The sequence below is a fragment of the Panthera uncia genome, chromosome A2, assembly GCF_023721935.1.
Source record: "Panthera uncia isolate 11264 chromosome A2, Puncia_PCG_1.0, whole genome shotgun sequence".
Taxonomy (NCBI): domain Eukaryota; kingdom Metazoa; phylum Chordata; class Mammalia; order Carnivora; family Felidae; genus Panthera; species Panthera uncia.
The window spans coordinates 2400015-2417610 of NC_064816.1; the positions used below are offsets into that span (position 1 = coordinate 2400015).

General features: G+C 63.4%; 1 protein-coding gene across 1 annotated transcript in view; it reads left to right on the top strand.

The window, feature by feature from the left end:
* The window catches only part of NFIC (nuclear factor I C), a 50674-nt gene extending 34012 nt beyond the window's left edge, over window positions 1-16662 (top strand). Inside the window, exons 6-11 of the mRNA XM_049643191.1 lie at window positions 431-555; window positions 7265-7390; window positions 9074-9258; window positions 9938-10085; window positions 12141-12226; window positions 16446-16662. Of these exons, the coding sequence (XP_049499148.1) occupies window positions 431-555; window positions 7265-7390; window positions 9074-9258; window positions 9938-10085; window positions 12141-12226; window positions 16446-16463 (688 nt within the window). The 3' untranslated portion in view covers window positions 16464-16662. The remainder of the gene's footprint in view (window positions 1-430; window positions 556-7264; window positions 7391-9073; window positions 9259-9937; window positions 10086-12140; window positions 12227-16445) is intronic.
* The last annotated feature ends 934 nt before the right edge of the window (window positions 16663-17596 follow it).

A 17596-nucleotide genomic window follows, 5' to 3' on the forward strand; every position in this document is an offset into this window, starting at 1 on the left:
CCACCCCCTGAGACTCCACGAGAACACACACTGGTTCTTGCGGAGATACGCTGGGTAACCTTGAGCCGGTCACCGTGCTTGCGTGGATTTCCGCCATCTGTAAAATGGGATCACAGTCCTACCGGGTTGTTCTGAGGTTTACGGTAGGCCGAGTGTTTATCCAGGGTTTTAGTGCGCAGCCTGCCAGCCAACCGTCTGCGCTCGGCCGAGTGCCTCACTGCCTCTGGCCCCGGGCGTCCCATCCGAGCGATGGGCAGGTTGAGACAGGTGCTCCCAGAACCGGCTGAAAGTCCGCGGGAACCTCGACGTCTCGCGATAGCACCCTCCCCGCCCTGCCCCGCTACGGACCGGAAGTCAGCCCCAACCGCCCCCTCCACACCCTCGCGTCGCCGTGGTAACCGGCCTGCGCTCTGTTTCCCTCGCCCTTCAGGAGCAAGCGGCACAAGTCGGGCTCGATGGAGGAAGACGTGGACACGAGCCCCGGCGGCGATTACTACACCTCGCCCAGCTCTCCCACGAGTAGCAGCCGCAACTGGACGGAGGACATGGAAGGAGGTGGGGCTGGCAGTGGGGGCGGAGCGGGCCTCGGGGCCGGGGTTACCGCGGCGGGGACTACATATTCCGGCAGGCACTGCGCCGGCGCCGGGGTGCGGAAGCCCTGGGGCTGGGGCCGCGGGGCCTCCTGGGAATTGTAGTCGCGCGCGTCGCTCGCCGCTGGGAAGTCCGGACTCACGTTCCCGGAGCTTCTGGGTTCCGTCGGGGCCTCGAGAGGGCGGAGACTGTCCCTCCCGCGGCTTTCCTGCCCTCTGCCCGGTGCAGCCTCGTCTCCGAGGGGCTCCCGACCTGCGGCGTGGACTCGGTGGCGCTTCTGATCGCCAGCGCGCTTCTTCCCGGGGTCCGCCCTACGCCCTCATCTGGAGGGTCCCCGCTGGTGGGTCCCGAGCTGTAGCATGTGCCCCGTCGCAGGGGTCCTGCTGATCTTCCGAGATTCCCGTCTCCACGGGCTCGGCCTCCGCGCGGTCCCAGGTCTCTCGGAGCCCCGCTGCTTTTCTCTGAACCTCCTTTTCGGGGAGAGGCTGGCCTCTCACTCGTCTGCCTTTTTAGGGCCCTCCCCAGAACGGGTCCTGTTCTGCAGGGGCGGCATTGCCACAGGCTCCCCAGCGGCCTCCCCCGAAGATCTCCGTTCCTTGGGGTCCTCGTCTCCACCGCGGTTCTCCTCCGGAGAACCCGAGTTTCTGCTCTCCCGCGGGCTGGCCTCGGGGCTGCTCGGGGACACTATGCTCAGGGGGGCCCACAAGCTTGCCTTGCCCTGGGCTGGGTGTCCCTGGAAATGCAAAGGTCCCCAGCGGAGTCTGTGTCCCAGAACTTAGAAACGCCCCTCAGTCCAGACCCTTACCCCTTAAAAAGGGCTCACCCCGCGGATTACCCAATGGTTGCCAGCGTGGACTCGGACCCACCGGCCAGTACAGCCTCTGGTGACCGCACTGCTCTGAGCCTCCGGTTCCTCATCTGTAAAATGGGGTTAATATCTGCACCGCCCTCTAAGGTTGTGGGGATTAAGTGAGCTAATACGTGCGGTGTCCCTAAAACGGGCCTGGCGCATAGTACACACCCAGTAAACCTGAGGATTTGTTTGCTTGCCCCCTGCTTTTTGGTCCCTACTCCCTGTTCCCGAAGGGCCAGCTTTCTTATAAAGGTCTGTCTACACGAAGACCATACCTACAGGATTCCTGGAAAGCATTACAGTTAAGAGGGCAGGTTCAAGTGTCAGAGAGACCTGGGTTTGAAAGCCAGGTCTGCCATCGGCTCGCTGTGTGTGCTGTGTAACTTTGGGCAGGTGACTTGACTTCTCTGAATCTCAGTTTTCTTTTTTTTTTTTTTTCAACGTTTTTTTTTTTTTATTTATTTTTGGGACAGAGAGAGACCGAGCATGAACGGGGGAGGGGCAGAGAGAGAGGGAGACACAGAATCGGAAACAGGCTCCAGGCTCCGAGCCGTCAGCCCAGAGCCTGACGCGGGGCTCGAACTCACAGACCGCGAGATCGTGACCTGGCTGAAGTCGGACGTTTAACCGACTGCGCCACCCAGGCGCCCCTGAACCTCAGTTTTCTTATCTTCAACATGGGATTGATGAGCTAACTCTTCTTTCCTGGAGCTGGGAGGAGGGAATGGTAGGAGGCACATAAAGCAGCCACCTGGCACACGATGAGTGCCCAGAACACAAGAGAGTTCGTTGTTCGTGTCTTTATAAAACCCCCATGTCTGTGAATGAGTCTCTATCATGTCTGGTTGTGACATTTGAGCCCCAGTGGCCCTCCCTCTTCCATTGTGTTGGCTCCCAGGGCAGGTACCTAACCTTGGGAGGATGTGTCTCCCTAGGAGGCTCTAATTTGTGGGTCAAAGTGTCTCCATGGTTCTCTCTCCCTGTGGGTTCCCCACTTCTGACAGGTTTGCCTGTGTAAGATCCTGTATTTAATAAGCTTTTAAGTTTGATTGTGAGAAACAGAAACCCCAAAAGGACAGGGCATTTCTCTCCAAAGTAAATGTCCAGCCATCAGCAACCCTGAGACTTAGGCTCCCGCCTTTAGCTCCAGTGAATGTGGAACATTTTTTTGAATATTTTTTTAAACTTTATTGTTTATTTTTGAGAGAGAGAGAGAGAGAGAGAGAGAGAGAGGGAGACAACGCTCGATTGGGGGAAGGGCAGAGGGAAAGGGGGAGACACAGAATCTGAAGCAGGCTCCAGGCTCTGAACTGTCGACACAGAGCCCAATGCGGGGCTGGAACTCACCAACCGTGAGATCGTGACCTGAGCTGAAGTCGGATGCTCAGCCAACTGAGCCACCCAAGTGCCCCGAATGTGGAGCATTTTTAAATGTTTATTTATTTATTTTTTTTTTTGAGAGAGAGAGAGCACGAGCAGGGGCAGAGAGGGGGGGAGAGAGAGAGAGAGAGAGGGAGAATCCCAAGCAGCCTCCACGTTGTCAGCACTGAGTACGACGCAGGGCTCAAACTCATGAACTGTGAAATCATGACCTGAGACGAAATCAAGAGTCTATCGCTTAACCAACTGAGCCACCCAGGTGCCCCCAAGTGAATATGGTTTTCATTCCCACCTTATGGTCCAAGACAACTGCTGGAGCTCCAGCCCCCATGTCTGCTGTCCAGCCAGCAGGAAAGAAGGGTCAAGTCTGAGCATGTCCTTTCCCTTTAAAAATAATTCTCAGAGGCTGTGCTTACCTCTTCTGCCGATCTCTGGGCCCCTGAGTTGCTCCTAGGGCCACACCCTGCCGCAGGGGCTTCTGGGAAATGTAGTCTTATTTTCGGCAAGTACGTGCCCCTCTCAACTTTAAGGGTTCTGCCACTAAGGAAGAGGGGTAGGGCAGATATTGGGAGACTGTTAACTTCTGCGCTGCCTTTAATGATTGGGAACCCCAAAGCGCTTCTCTGTTAACTCTGTGATCGACGGGACCGGCCACATGTAAAGCGCGTACTATTTAGAGGTGGAGGGCAGCTTCTGCGATGTAGCCACAGCAGCCCGGAGAGGAAAAATTATAGCCTTAAGTCTATGGATTAGAAAAACAGAAAGGATGGAAGCCAAAAACAAAAACCTAGCTTTCAATGCAGGAAGCTCGAAAAGAGAAAGTCAATCAATCAATCAATAAAAGGAAGGAAATGTTCGAGAGAGTCGCTGGAGCCTGGTGTGAACTTCCTGCCCTGAGCATGAGGCGGCAGCAGTGGGGGGTGGACGAGGAGGTAACTGACACCCCCTTCTGGTGTGCCCCACGGAGTCACAGAGCTGAGTCTGTCCCTTGTGGTCTCCATTGGTTGCTTCAGGCGGTGGCCGACTGGCTCCCTCCTGTGGGGCCCTCAGTGTAACCCCCAGCTGTATGCGGGTCTGCACCCTGCAGGTGCGCCCAGCCCCGTGGGGAAGATGGACTCATCTCTCCCCCTCCTCCCTCCTCTTCCTTTCCCTCCTCCTCCCCTCCCCCTTCTGCTCCTCCCGGCCCCCTTCTCTTCCTTTCCTCCCTCCTCTTCCTCTGCCGCCTCCTCCTCCCCTTCCCATGTCCTCTTCCCCCTCCCCCCCAGTCTCCTCCTCTTGGCTTCCTCCAGCTTCCTGTCTAGACAGCCCCCAATTAGCTGCTCATTAAGGGGGTTAAGCTGATTAGAGCACCCCCTCCCTTCCTCTCCTCCCGCCGCAAGGGCAGTGTTCCGCTAACACCCGCCTCCCCCGGCGCCTGTGCTCCCTTACCTGGGGCGGGGCGGAGGTCTGGGGGATCTGTCGGCCCCGCCTCCCAGGCCCCGCGCCGGACTGAGGCCTTTGCCCTCTCTGTGCCCAGATTGGGAGTGCCTTTTCTCCTCCTGGCCACCTCCTCCCGAGGCCTTCCCTGGTTACCCACCCAAGCAGGCCAGAAAGGGCCCCCTCTGCTCAGCTCCCGGGAGTGCTTTGTTCCTGCTGCTTCTGTGGCCCCCCTGCAGGGGGCGGAGGCACCCAGCCACGCAGGTACCAGCTCCTTCTCTCTCCCCTGTCGCGTGGGGGCCTCCCCCCACCTCTTAGAACCCGGAGGGCAGGAGGGGCGCAGAGCGAGGCCTGTGGAGTTACGGTGTTGGATTTGAATCCTCTCCCCCGCTCCTTGCAAGCGACCTCCCGTCCGGCGTCAGTCTCCACATCTGTGAAACGGGGGTGACAACTGTAACCCCCGCACGGGGCGGGTGTGAGCGTGACACGAGGGCAGGCTCCGATGTGCGCTGCCCCCAGGGGACAGGACAGCTGGGGGGAGGGCGCACACACCACAGCGGGCCCGCCCGTGGCCTGGGGCCGTGGAGACCCGGGCCGGACATCATGTGCAGTCACCATGCGCACGGGGGAGGGGTGCGGCTGGGCGAGCACGCGGGCGCATGCGCAGATGGGGCCGCTCGTGGGGTAGGGTCCGTGCTCCCCGGGCAGGCGCGCGCGAGGGACCGAAGGGAGGACACTAGGCAGAGGGTGGAGGCGTGGATGTGCTCGGATGGGGACAGACGCGGTGCCGGGATGGGGACACAGAGGGGTGGGGGTGGGGGGTGGGGCAGAAAGCGGCTCGCACCCGGGCAGGAGGGCGTACCGGCCTCGTCTTAACCAGACCGCGTGACGGCCTGTCTGTTGAGCCGGGAGGGATGCCCAGACGCGGGGAAGCACACTCAGGGCCTCTAGGGGCCTGCCCCGGAGCGCGAAGGGCTGTTCTTTCCTGCAGGGCCCCGGGCCAGGCTCCCCCACTCCCTCCCGCCTGCCCCGGTTCCCCCAGGCCCCATCTCAGGAAGCTCTAGAAGGGCCTGCGGAGATGCGGAGATGCGGCTGGGGGCAGGGTCCAGCCAGGCTATTTGCATCCAGGACAGGCTGTTCTAGGAAATCCTCCTAAGTGAGCCTCCGCCGGCCCTAACCTCATTCCCACCAGGCCCCGTGCCAGCAGGGAGCTGTCGCCCCTGCCGCTCACACCCACATGCGCACACGTGTGCACGCCGCTTGCAGGGCTGACCCCCCCCCCCCCCGCCGGCCATCCTGGGTCCCACCGGCTCCCGTCCCCTGGGACGGCCTGGGCTCCCGGCTCCAGAGGCGACACTTGGCTGCCAGGCCTCTTGGGCCTGCTGACCCAGGGCCCCGGACACACTCACTCCCGGCACCGTGTGTGTTTGGGGCTATGAGGGCAGCAGGGTTTGTGACACAAAAGCAGCTGACTTCCGCGGTGGCCCTGGGGCAGCTGGTTCCCACATCTGTATCACCACCAGCAGGACCCAGCATTGAGGCCGAGGGAACACGGTTGGGGACAAGGCTGGGGGCGGGGGGCCAGGACACGGGCGGCAGGAGACCCCCACGCCCGCGACAGCAAGCCTCAGAGGCGGGCCGTGACTCTCACCAGGGTGACTCTGCCGGGGGACGTCAGCGGCTGTCACATCGGGGGGCCCCTGGCATGGGGCGGGGTGCAGGCGAGGACGCTGCTTGGCCTGCGGTGCCCGGGGCACCTCCACAGGGAGTGACCCTCCCCGATGTCAGCGGTGCTGGGTGGGAGGGAGAGCACACCCCTCACCATGTGCGGGTCCACTGTGGGCCTCGGTGGGTGCGTTTCAGTCTAAAACTTTTTTCTCCTGCAGTCTATTTATGTATTTGTTTGTTTGTTTATTTGTGAGAGCGCCCGTGCATGAGCGGGAGAAGGGCAGGGGGAGAGAGAGAGAGAGAGCGAGAGAGAGAATCCCAAGCAGGCCCTCCGCTTGGCACAGAGCCCAGTGTGGGGCTCGATCCCGTGACCCTGAGATCGTGACCTGAGCTGAAATCAAGAGTCAGACGCTCAACCGACTGAGCCCCCCAGGTGCCCCTAAAATACGTTCTGAAGTGATTTCTAAACATGCCCATCGGCAGGCCCCACTGCACCAAGATTCTGGTCGCCCTGGGGGAGCCGGGCCCGGGACTCTGCCCCGATTCCTCCCCGGCTCTCCCGTCTGGAGGCTGGCAGGGACGGGGCGCGGGGAGGAGGGGCGGGGGCTCCCCTGAGTCTTGAGGGCCAGCACGTGCCCCTCACCGGGATGGCCTGTCCCCTTCACGACAACAGGGACTCCTGTGCCGCGGTCTCTGTGGAGTCCTTGCGCACCCTTGGCACACCATTCATTCGTTCATTCATTCATTCATGGAGGAAGGTGCCAGGGGTTGAGCCAGAGGCCGGTAGGGTCCCTGAGGGCCGGAGCCGCCCCGGGCAGCCGGCGGCCCAGGTGAGGCCCGTCCACACAGGAAACTCCCAACGGGTCAGTGAGCCAGACTCTGGTCTAACGGCTACAGGGGTTCTGTCCCATTTTAGATCTATCCCTCGATGGCCCCGCGAGGAAGGTTCTGTTCCCTTACCCTGGTGAGGAGGAGTCTGCGGGCGCAGGGCCACTCTGGGCCTCGTCGGCGTCCTCCCGGCTCACCCCTGCCTATTGGGGCTTTAGGACGGCCCCTCGTCTCTGCCTACCCTGCAGGGTACAGGGTGCCTCCGGAGGGTGGGGCAGCCTGAGCCGTCTCTGTCTCTGGAGGGAGAGAAGGCAGGGGCCAGGCCGTGACGTCAGGGGCCTCTGCTGGCACCAGGCTCCTCGTCCCGTGGGCCACGTGACCCCGGGCAGCCCCTCTCTGCTCTGAGCCTCGGTCTGCCCCCCTGGATGATGGGCTCCCAGCCCCTCGCCCACGGGTGCTGGCAGGAGGGGGGGGGGCAGGGGCTCTGACTGCCTGCAGGCCTGTGACCCTCTGGCTCCTCCCACACAGGCATCTCGTCCCCGGTGAAGAAAACAGAGATGGACAAGTCACCTTTCCACAGCCCGTCTCCCCAGGACTCCCCCCGCCTCTCCAGCTTCACCCAGCACCACCGGCCTGTCATTGCCGTGCACAGCGGTGAGCACGTGGGCCCCGGGCAGGGAGGGGCGGCTGGGCCCTCTGATCAGGCACCCCCCCACACTCCTTGGGCCGGGGAAGTCCCTCTGGCCATCTGACCGTGAGTCCCGGTGCCATAGCCTCCCGGCTGGGCCACAGCACCCAGAGGTGTCCTGGTGCGGAGCGCCTGGCCCTGATTCAGGCTCTGAGGCCTCAGTTTCCCCCTCCGTGCAGGAAGGAGGTACAGTCTGGGCTTGCCCGTCCCCCCGCTCCCCTTAGCTCTCACTCCACCCCCACGGGGTTGGGTGCTCACAGAAGGAGGCAGACACTCCCGACGCATGGCTGGACACACACAAGGACACACAGGCCATGCAGGGGTGCTCCTGGCCACAGGGACAGGAGGCCTCACGTGCGACAGAGGGAGACCGACTTGAGCAGCCACAGGGCACGAGCCGAGCTGGTCACGGTGCACCTGGCTCTCCTTTGCTCGTCCGTCCACGGGGGCTCATAAACGTCCCCCTCCCAGGGCTGTCTTTCGGGCCGGATGGGCTAATCGCGGTAAGGGCTCGCGCATCGCCTGTCACCCCATTGTCCTGATGGTGACGATTTCGCCGCACACAAGGGCAGGCACACACACAGGGAGGCAGGCGAGAATCAGAACAGTGCAGTGGTTCGGATCAGGAGTCGGCAGGCCAGGCCCGCAGCTGTCTGTTGTTGTAAATAAAGTTTTATTGGTGCACGGCCCTGGCCGTCCATTTGCCTGTGGCAGCTTTCAGACTTCAGCGACAGAGGCAGGTAGCCGCCAGAGACCGTGGGGCCTGAAAAGCCAAGAGGACGTACTCTTTGGCCAGGAGCTAGAGAGAGGAAGGGGGCGTGAGCTACCTTGGGGGTGACGGGAACGTTCCAGAATTACAAAGCGAATATACTAGAAGTCACCGGATCGTTTAAAAAGAGAAAGCCAGCAAATAACACACGGGCTCGCCACTCAGCCACGCACAGGAGCGGGGCACCCCCACCCACTGCCCCGCGGACGGACCCCGACACACGATGCTCAGGGAGGGACCCAGACACGAGAGGCCCCAGAGTATCTGAAACCCATTTCTGTGAAACATCCAGAACAGGCTCATCCCCGCACAGGAAGGGGGCTCGTGGGGGGAGGGGAGCGCGATGGCTGAGGGGGACGGAGTTGCTTCTCGGGATGATGAAAATGTCCCACGAGCCATCGTAGCAGTGGTTCCACGGTCCCCAATCGTGCCAAAGCCCAGTGAAGTGAATACTGGGAAAGGGTGAACTTTATCTCCAAATTATATTTCCACGGTAAAAACAATAGTGACCACCGGCCCCTTGCGGAAAGAGCCAGCCGAGCCCTGGGTCAGGGTGTGGGCCGTGGGGCCAGACCCTCCCCCGGGTCTGCTGCCTGCTTGCTGTGTGGTCTCTGGGGGGGCGGGCGGAACGGACGTAACCTCTGACAGCCACCACGTCGTCCGGTTTAATAACAAAACCGGACAAAACCGGGGCGGCAACAGAACGCCGTGAGCTTGTGGTAGAACGTCATCGAATTTGGGCGTGTAAGAGACAACAGGGCCTGGCCGGTGGCAGGGCTCGCTGGGTCCTGCTCTGTTCTTATTGGAGGCACCGGGGCGCAGGGGACACCCGCACCCCCAGACGCAGCCTCCAGTGACCATCCCGTCCTGGTCTCCACAGGGATCGCCCGGAGCCCTCACCCCACCTCGGCCCTGCACTTCCCCACGACCTCCATTCTGCCCCAGACGGCCTCCACCTACTTCCCGCACACGGCCATCCGCTACCCACCTCACCTCAACCCCCAGGACCCGCTCAAAGATCTCGTGTCGCTGGCCTGCGACCCAGCCAGCCAGCAACCTGGACCGGTGAGTTTGCGGGGGGGGGGGGGGGCGACTCGGGCCTCCCCTCGGCCCCACGGGCCGCCGGCCCGCGCTGGGCTCCGGGCGACACGCCCCCCCGGGGCCCCGGCTGTCACTCAGCCTCCGTGTTGAATGGCCTTGTGGATGACAGGGCCGCCGCCTTCCCTCGTCTGAAGCACCCAGAGCCGGGCCAGGTCAGAGCCGAGGCTCTTTCGCGTGTTGGAACCAACGGCGCGTAGCTGGCCCCAAACCCGCCACGGTCCCGTGGCTGCGGCGCGGGCCCACGCTCGCCAAACTCCCGCAGAAGCTTCTGGGGCTCAGAGCGGTTGCGCCTTCCGGAGCTGGGGCCGAGGCGCTTGGCCGCAGGCCTGCGGGTGAAGGAGGCGGGGCGCGTGCGGACCCAGCCGCGAGGCCGGGTGTCGTTTAGGGTGAGGTGGCGTCTCGTGCGAGGAGAGCAGAGGGAAGAGAGCGGCTTGAGGAGGAGACGAGGGGTCCCCGATGCCGCCGCGGGCCTGCGGGCTCAGGCGAGTGGGCACCAGAGGCACCCACCAGACTCGTCCCGGCCCCGGCTGGCCCGGCCCGGCCCTGCTGCCCCTCAGGCCCTCCCCCGGCGGGGCCCGCAGACGGCCACCCGGGGCAGGGGGGCGCCCGCCGCCTTAACCACCTGTCTCTCTGTTCCTCCCAGTTAAATGGAAGTGGTCAGCTCAAAATGTCCAGTCACTGCCTTTCTGCTCAGATGCTGGCGCCCCCGCCCCCTGGGCTGCCGCGGCTGGCGCTCCCCCCTGCCACCAAACCCACCTCCGAGGGAGGAAGCACGTCGCCGACCTCGCCCTGTAAGCACTCGGGAAGCGGTGCCCGTGGCAGGGCGGGCGTCCCTGAGGGGCCCCCTCCCCTCCCCTCCCCGACTGCTGGGGCCCGGGGCTCAGGCCCGGCCTGCCGGGTGCTGGTGAGTTTGGTGGGTCCCCAGACGGAGGCCCACAGGGGCCCAAGGCAGCCTTAGGGAATGGCAGGAGAGGGCCGGGGGCAGTCTGGGGTCCCCGCGCGCCCGCTCCCGGTGATAAGCGCCCTCCTCTGTGCGACGAGCAGGTGGCCGTAGGCGAAGATCTCAAACTGGCGGCCCTGGGGGCAGAGGGAGCCCCCAGATGCCTTGTGTTTGTGCAAAATGAGAATTTGTCGTTGTCTTAGAATCAGGACAGCTCACTGGAAAATTTCCGGAGTTCTAGACTCTTGGGGGAGAAAGCAGCCGAAACGGGCCCGGCTCCTGCCGGGCGCCCAGGCTGGGCCACGCCTCTAGATGGGACAGCCCCCACCTGACCCCAGAAGGCCTTGAGTTGACTGCCTCGCCTTCTAGAACTTTCCACGCTCTGGATGTGGTTCCAGGTGACAGCTCGCTGGCCCCTCGTGCACCGCCAGCCTGGGAAGCGGCTCCCAGAATCGCACTCCCGAGGTCCACCCATCAACGGTGGCCCTGCACCCAGCCTCTCCCTGGACCCCAGTGCGGGCTTGGGCGGGCCGTCCACCCTCCTCCAGGCTGCCTCACTCTGGGCCACCGTCCTCTGGGCCATCCCGTGAGGCCGTCTCAGTCGGTGTCCCCGAGCAGATGGTCTCAGAGACCCCCGACCCCTCAGTCTGGCCCCCACACTGTCTCTGAGCGTCTCTCTCCTTTCCTCCCCAAATGAGGTTCCTCACCCGCCCTGAGCAGGAGGGACTGTCGGCTCACCCCCTTCCCCACATGCGCACCCCCTGCGGCCAGCATGCACCGCCTTGCAGGGGGCCCAGGACAGCTCCGCCTACCGACGGGCTGTCTCCGAATGCCGCGTGCGGTGCGGAGCGCCGGGTTTGAATCCCGACTCTGCAGCTCGCTCCCTGTGTGTCTTCGGGGAAATGCCCTCCCCTCTCTGAGCCTCCGTTTTCTCAGCTGCAGAACGGGACGGTCACAGAGCGCCCCGTCGCAGGGCTGTGGGAGCGAGCCGATGAGATAGATCGGAGACAACAGTCAGTGCCCCACCAGGCGCAGAGTAGGGAGCAAATACGCCGGGAGGGTGACCTTCCCCGTCTGTGTAGTGGGGCTAACGATCCCGTTTGCTAGATCGAGGCCACTGCGGGTTGAGTGGGACTGTGCCCGGTGCCTGGCACAGACCTGTATTCCTCCCCCTTCCCCTGCACGCGGATTTCACCGGCAAGTCCGGCCTGCCGCCTCCTCCCGCCAGACCCCCACCCCCCACCCCCGGGCCTCACGCCCCCCACATACCCCCCCCCCCCCCCCCCGGGCCCCCCGCCCCCCACCTCCCCCCCCCTGGCTGATGCCACCAAGGGACCGTCCCGCCCCCCCCCTCCCCCCCAGACCCTGGGCAGCCCTGGGCATCGTTTACTTGCCAAGAAAAAGTAACCGGTCAGACGAAAGCTTCCGCGGCAATGTGTGTGCGCCCGCGCGCGCGCGCGCGTGTGTGTGTGTGTGTGTGTGTGTGCGTGCGCGCGCGCGCGCGCTCGTCTGTGTGTTGCAAACACCCGGCCTTTCCCCCCGAGCAGCCTCCGAGAGGAAAATTAATAAGTAAAGCGCCCTCAATAATTCATGGCGCCCCGCGCGGGCTGCAGGCCGCGGTAGCAGGACTGAAGCACACCCTGAATAATTCACAGGCGGTTTCTGATCATGCATCTCATCTCGTGCCTGCGCTCTCAGCGGATGCCCCGCCCGGGTGACCCCGGGGCCCGAGACCGTGGGCTTTCCGGGGCTGACCCGGATCGGCTGGGGAGGGCAGCGAGCTTGGAGGCGCCGGGTGCTGGGTGCGAAGGCCCGGCTGTGTGACCCTGGGCAGCGGCCACCCTCTCTGGGTGCTCCCGCGCAGCCCCCTGCGCTAACGGGCTCTCGGTCTCTCTCCTCCCCGCAGCCTACTCTACGCCCGGCACGCCCCCTGCAAACCGTTCCTTTGTGGGATTAGGACCAAGGGATCCAGCGGGCATTTATCAGGCACAGGTAGGGGCCGAGAGGCCGGCTGGGGCGGGGTAGGGAGGGGCAGGGCAGAGGGGCCTGCCTGGGCACGCAGGGAGAGGCAGGCCGGCTGGTCCCATGCCGCCCCTCCAGCTGCACCCCGGGCACGGGAGCCAGCTTCCCATACCCTTCCAGGGCCTTGAGCCCACGCCCAGGAACGTGGTACGGCCCCAGACCCTGTGTGTCACCTCCCAGCGGGAGACACTCACGGCAGAGCTGCTGTGAGGCCGGGCTTTGTTACCGCCCCAGGCCCGTTTGCACAGATGGGAAGACTGAGGCCCGCAGAGGCGAAGGGATCTGCCCAGGATCACACAGCACGTCAGCCCAAGCTTGCAGCCCCCGAGCCTTTGTCCCCGCCCGTGCTGCTGGTCGGAGGGACCATGAGAAAGGAGGGCAGGGGGTAGCAGTGGACTCTAGGACTCCGGGGGCAGGTGGGGAAACTGAGGCAGCCCATGGCAGGGGGTGGGGCCTCCCGGGAGAGCACGTGCACCCCCACCCCCGGCTCCAGTCCCAGAGGTGGAGAGGGGAGCAGCAGGGGCAGAGGCGGCATTGCTCCACGGAGTGGGCGCCAGGGTGGGGAGAGGGGGATGGGCCAGGCCGGGGCACGGAGGCTCAGAGAGGAGGAGTGAGTTGCCTGAGGCTGCACAGCAGTGGAGGGCAGAGCCCCAGTGGGTCCGGAACTAAGACCGGTGGCTCCCAGCTTCCCGCAGGGTTGGGGTCTGAGTCTGTGCCGCACCGCGGGCTGGGAGCGTGCTGCCAGATGGTGTCTGGGGGTGGTGGCTGGACCCCGGGGCCCCCACCCCCCAGCGCGTGTTGGGGAGAGGGTTGCAGGATGTCAGGCAGCCCCAGGGCAGCCCCTCCGGTGCCCAGATGCACAGAGAAAGCAGCCCGGGGCTCCCCAGCATCTCCCGATTGCCGGAACCACAGAGCGTGGGCATTTGTGGGACCCCGGGGGCCACATTTGGTTGCCTGGGAGGGTTTCCTGCGGCAGAGTCCATGCGCAGGGACTGAGGGGGACGTCGGGTACCTGGTAGCTACATCCCCCTTCCTCGGCGGAGACCAGGATCGGCCGGGGACCCTCCGGGGCGGACCTGGTTGCTGCTGGCAGCTCACCGGGGCCAGAGTGTATGGAGAGGAGCCAGCCACCGCCCTCCCTCCCTGCCCGGGCCTCAGCAGTGAGTGCTTGCCCCTGGCTCTGCTCACCCACTCTGAACCTCTGTCTCTTCTTCTGGCCTTGGACACTTCCCGGGGGAGAGTCTTGGAAAGGCCCGCAGCCGTCGAAGCTGGACCGGTTTTATCTAGAAAGGGCTCCAAAAGGCAGACACTGTCCCACATACCTTCCACACCCCGAATATTAAGTGTTGTGCCTTGCTCAGAGTCACCCAGAAAGCTGGGGTGACTCCAGGGCTCCCCACTTTGAGTTTGGGGTACCCCGTGGGCCACCCTCTCTAAGCCCTTGCGTGGATACTCCCACCCCCCAGGGCTCTGGAACCCATGCATTTCCTCGCCGCCCCCAACCCCACATCCCCGATGGGAGGGGGAGAAATGTCCCGATTTCTTCAGAAACCAAAGGTAATAAAAATGACAGGGAGGAGGCCTTGCCTGCTTAACCCTTCCCCAGGTCCCCACCCCCCTGCCGCATCTCTCCATTATCGACCGCCACACGGGGGTCCACCCCAGCAGACATCCTAGAAGAGGAGGGAAACCGAGGCAGACCAGGGCAGTACTTTGGTTCTGCGTGCTTCTCATTTCCCCCTATGGTCCAGTGGGGCCCAGACTGGTAGGAACCTGGGGGAGGGGGCCTCCAAGGCCCTGCCTGGGGAGGGAGGGTTGGAGCTGGTGCAGAAGTGGCTGGCAGGAGAGAAGGATCAGGGTCCCCGGGCAGGGGACTTGGCACCGACAAAGGCTAGAAACGCCAGAGAAACAGCTTGAATGTGGGGTTTGTCCTGAGGGCCGTGGGGAGCCACGGAAGGGTTGAGAGTGAGGGAGGGGCACAACCAGATCTGAGAATGAGAAAGAACTTTCGGAGGCTGGCATTGGTGGGGTGTGTGGGGCACGGAAGGGAGATGTCAGATTGATGGGAGACTCCCAAGGGAGCCTGGGTCGTAGAAGAGGTGAGGCCTGAGTCCGGGTGAACAGGAGGGCATCCCTGGGAGAGACCCTGCCCACGCTGCTGTTGGCTGGACCACAGATCTGTGGACTAGGGGCACCCCAGTTCCCTGGGGGTCAGGTGCCCCTCTCTGCTCCCTGCAGACCCTGAAGGGAAGGAAGGGCGGGGAGGAGGAAACCATGAGACCCTGTTCCCCACTCTTGGAGCCCCTGTGCAAAGGGCTCAGAGCTCAGAGGCCTCTCATTTCTGACCCAGTCAGCACTTCTGCGTCTGCCTTCATTATTCCTGGGAGGTTTGCTTTCCTCTGCCCCCCCCCCAGCCCCCAATCCCAGCCTAGAGCAGCTCTGTCCCTCCCCACGCCCTTCCCATCTTCTGCGTCCTCGCCAGTGCCCCTCCCCTGATCAATATCCCCCTCCTCCATCGGTGCCCCTCCCCCATCAATTTCTCCTCCCCCATCAGTGCCCCTCCCCCAGATCAATATCCCCTTCCCCATCAATATTTCTCCCTGATTAACATCTGCTCCCCCATCTATGCACCTCGCACATTGGTGCCCCTCCCCCCCGGTCAATTCAACCCATCGCCCTCTGGTCAATTACCTTCCTTCACCTCCCACATAAATCCCCCCAGTCCTGAGCCATCTATCACTTTTTTGGTCCCCAGATTGGGGCTCCGCAGACCCTGATACCTCTGCCCCCTCCCCGATGTGGTGGGGTCCCCCCTCCAGCATTTTGCACCGGGATCCTTTCTGCCCAGAAGCACATGACACCCGTCCAGCAGATAGATGAGCCAAGGACCAGAGGGGTTAAGCCGCGTGCCAGAGCCACACTGGCAGCTCCAGCCAGGCCGGGGGGGGGGGGGGGGGGAGTCCGCAGCCGGGACCTCACCCCCGGTTCCTCACCTCGGTCCCCCAGTCAGCGGAAGAGGAGGATGTTAAGTTACTGGGACCAGAGGCCTGGGAGGGAGGAGGGAGGAAGGGAGGAAGGGCCAAGGGGAGGCCACCATGGGGGAGGGTCACGCCCAGAGTCTGTCTGGTTGCCAACAGAAACCAGACATGAGGTAATGGCCAAGATGAACTTGAACTTGGCTGGAGGTGGGGGGCTGGGAGCCATGGCGCCAGTTCATTGGGATGGCCCACAGGGCGGCCTGGTTGGAGGGGCACGATTGATTTAGGGCAGGGGTGGGGGGGCAGCGCTACTCAGCATCAGTTGGGGGGGGGGTCCCCAGGCCGGCCCCACGCAGGTGCAGTCGATGCATTTCCAGGGGAAGGGGTCTGTTCCCCGTGACTTCCCTGTGGAGACCAGGACTGGAGCTGTCCCCGATCCCGAGCCTCAGTACCCGCCCCCCCCCATGTAAAGTGGAAGTCGTGGCCCCTCAGCAGCCAGGCCAGAGGTCCGACCTGGGCAGGGGAGAAGCGGGGACTGGAACCACACAGGCCCCAGCCACAGTTCCACTTTGGGGCTCCCACGCTGGTGGACTTAGGCAAACGGCTTGACTTCTCTGAGCCCCTGTCTTCTTCACTTTGAAACGGGGTGGCGGCGAGGGTGGGGGCAGTGTTTGTTTAAAAAAAGAAAACGAAAGGAAACAGCCCCGATCGATCGCATGGCCTGGATATAAGGGGGCACATCCTCTCCCCTATTCTGTGCTCAGGGCACTGAGGCTCAGAGACCTGGTTCTCAACAAAACCACAGGACGCTCGAATAGATTGACATTGCAGGTAAAGAAAAGATAAAAAACAAATCAATTAAAAGAAAATCGTTGTAGCAGAAGTATATTCTGCAAGCTGCATATTACATGCCAGAAGCTTTCCCTGGGGCTTCTCCAGAATTCAGATGTCACTGGGCATCCTGTACGTCGTGTAGCAGCCTTGCTCCGGGGCAGGCACTCGCCCAGGGTCATCCAGCAGGTTATGACAGGTCCGGGATAAGGGAGGCGGGGGTCACAGGTCACAGGGAGGTGGGTGTGGGCAGTGGCCAGCGAGGACAACAGGAGAGTCTGACCCCCATCTCTCTCTCTCTCTCTCTCTCTCTCTCTCTCTCTCTCTCCCCCTCCCCCCACCCCCCCTTCTCTCTCTCTGTGTCCCTGTCGGGCACCCAGTCCTGGTATCTGGGATAAGAAAGATTTCTTCCCAAGCCCTGCTCCTTCGTCGCGGGAATCCCAGGGGGCCGCACAGCCGGCCCCTGGCCCACGTTTTCAGTGGAAAGTTACAGCAAGCAAGAACACCCCGCCGACTCCCAGCCTGGCCGAAAAGACAAAACAGACACATACGTACACACAGGAGGAAAACAAGCAAAAAGAAAAAAAAAGGCAAAAATAGGCTCAAGAGAAAATTCCAAACGGGCAAAAAAAAAAAAAAAAAAACCAAACCATAAAAATCAACCCACCCAGCCAAGAAGACAAAAGGTGAAGACAGCAACCGTTCAGACTCTCGGGACGCCGCCGCCGGACCAGAGGGCCAGGCCCAGCCACCGCTCGGAGGTCGGGGCGTCTTCCTAAGTTATTCATCTCCTCTGGCTGCCTGCTCCGGAAGGTCGGGCGCCCGCTCCCCGCCTCCGCCCAGGACCAGGTGAGCGCGGCCTGGTGCCCCTGCCCAGGCCCCACGGGGCAGGACACCCAGCCAGGCCACCTCTGCCTGATGCGGGCCAGGCCTCCGCCGAGTGGGGACGCAGGGGCTGTGGGGACGGCGGGGGGCCGGCGAGGACCCCAGCCGCGGGCAGCAGAGGCCGCCCTGGAGGCCTGGGCGGGCAGGGAAGCGACAAGGGCAGAAGAGGGTTGTGGGGAGACCCTGCGTGTCTCCGGGGGACTGGGACGCGCGGCAGAAACTTTCTCCGGAGCGTCCTGCCCTGACGCGTGCACGCGCCCCGGCTGGGCTCGCTGGGGACTTGGTCTTTCAGCCCCAGGCCTGCCCTGTTTGGGAGGAGAAGTCTCTATGCAATTGACCCCCAGCTCCACCCCTCGGCATTGGAGGCCACCCCACCCCGCACCCCGCCGGCCCTGCTCCACACGCCCCCGGGGAGGGATCCACATTGCACACACTGTAAGAAATGCACTTTCCGAGGAAGGGGCTGGGGCGCGTGGAGAGACCCAGAGCTCCCCGGGGGGGGGACACCCGTCTGGAGCCTCCATCCACCTGAGCCCTGGGAGGGGAGCCCCCCCCCCCCTGCCGCCACGTAGCCCACGGAGGTGGGAGGTGAGAGCGAGTGGTTTAAGTGCCTGATTCCCACCGCCCGCCCCCCTTTGTCCAGCTG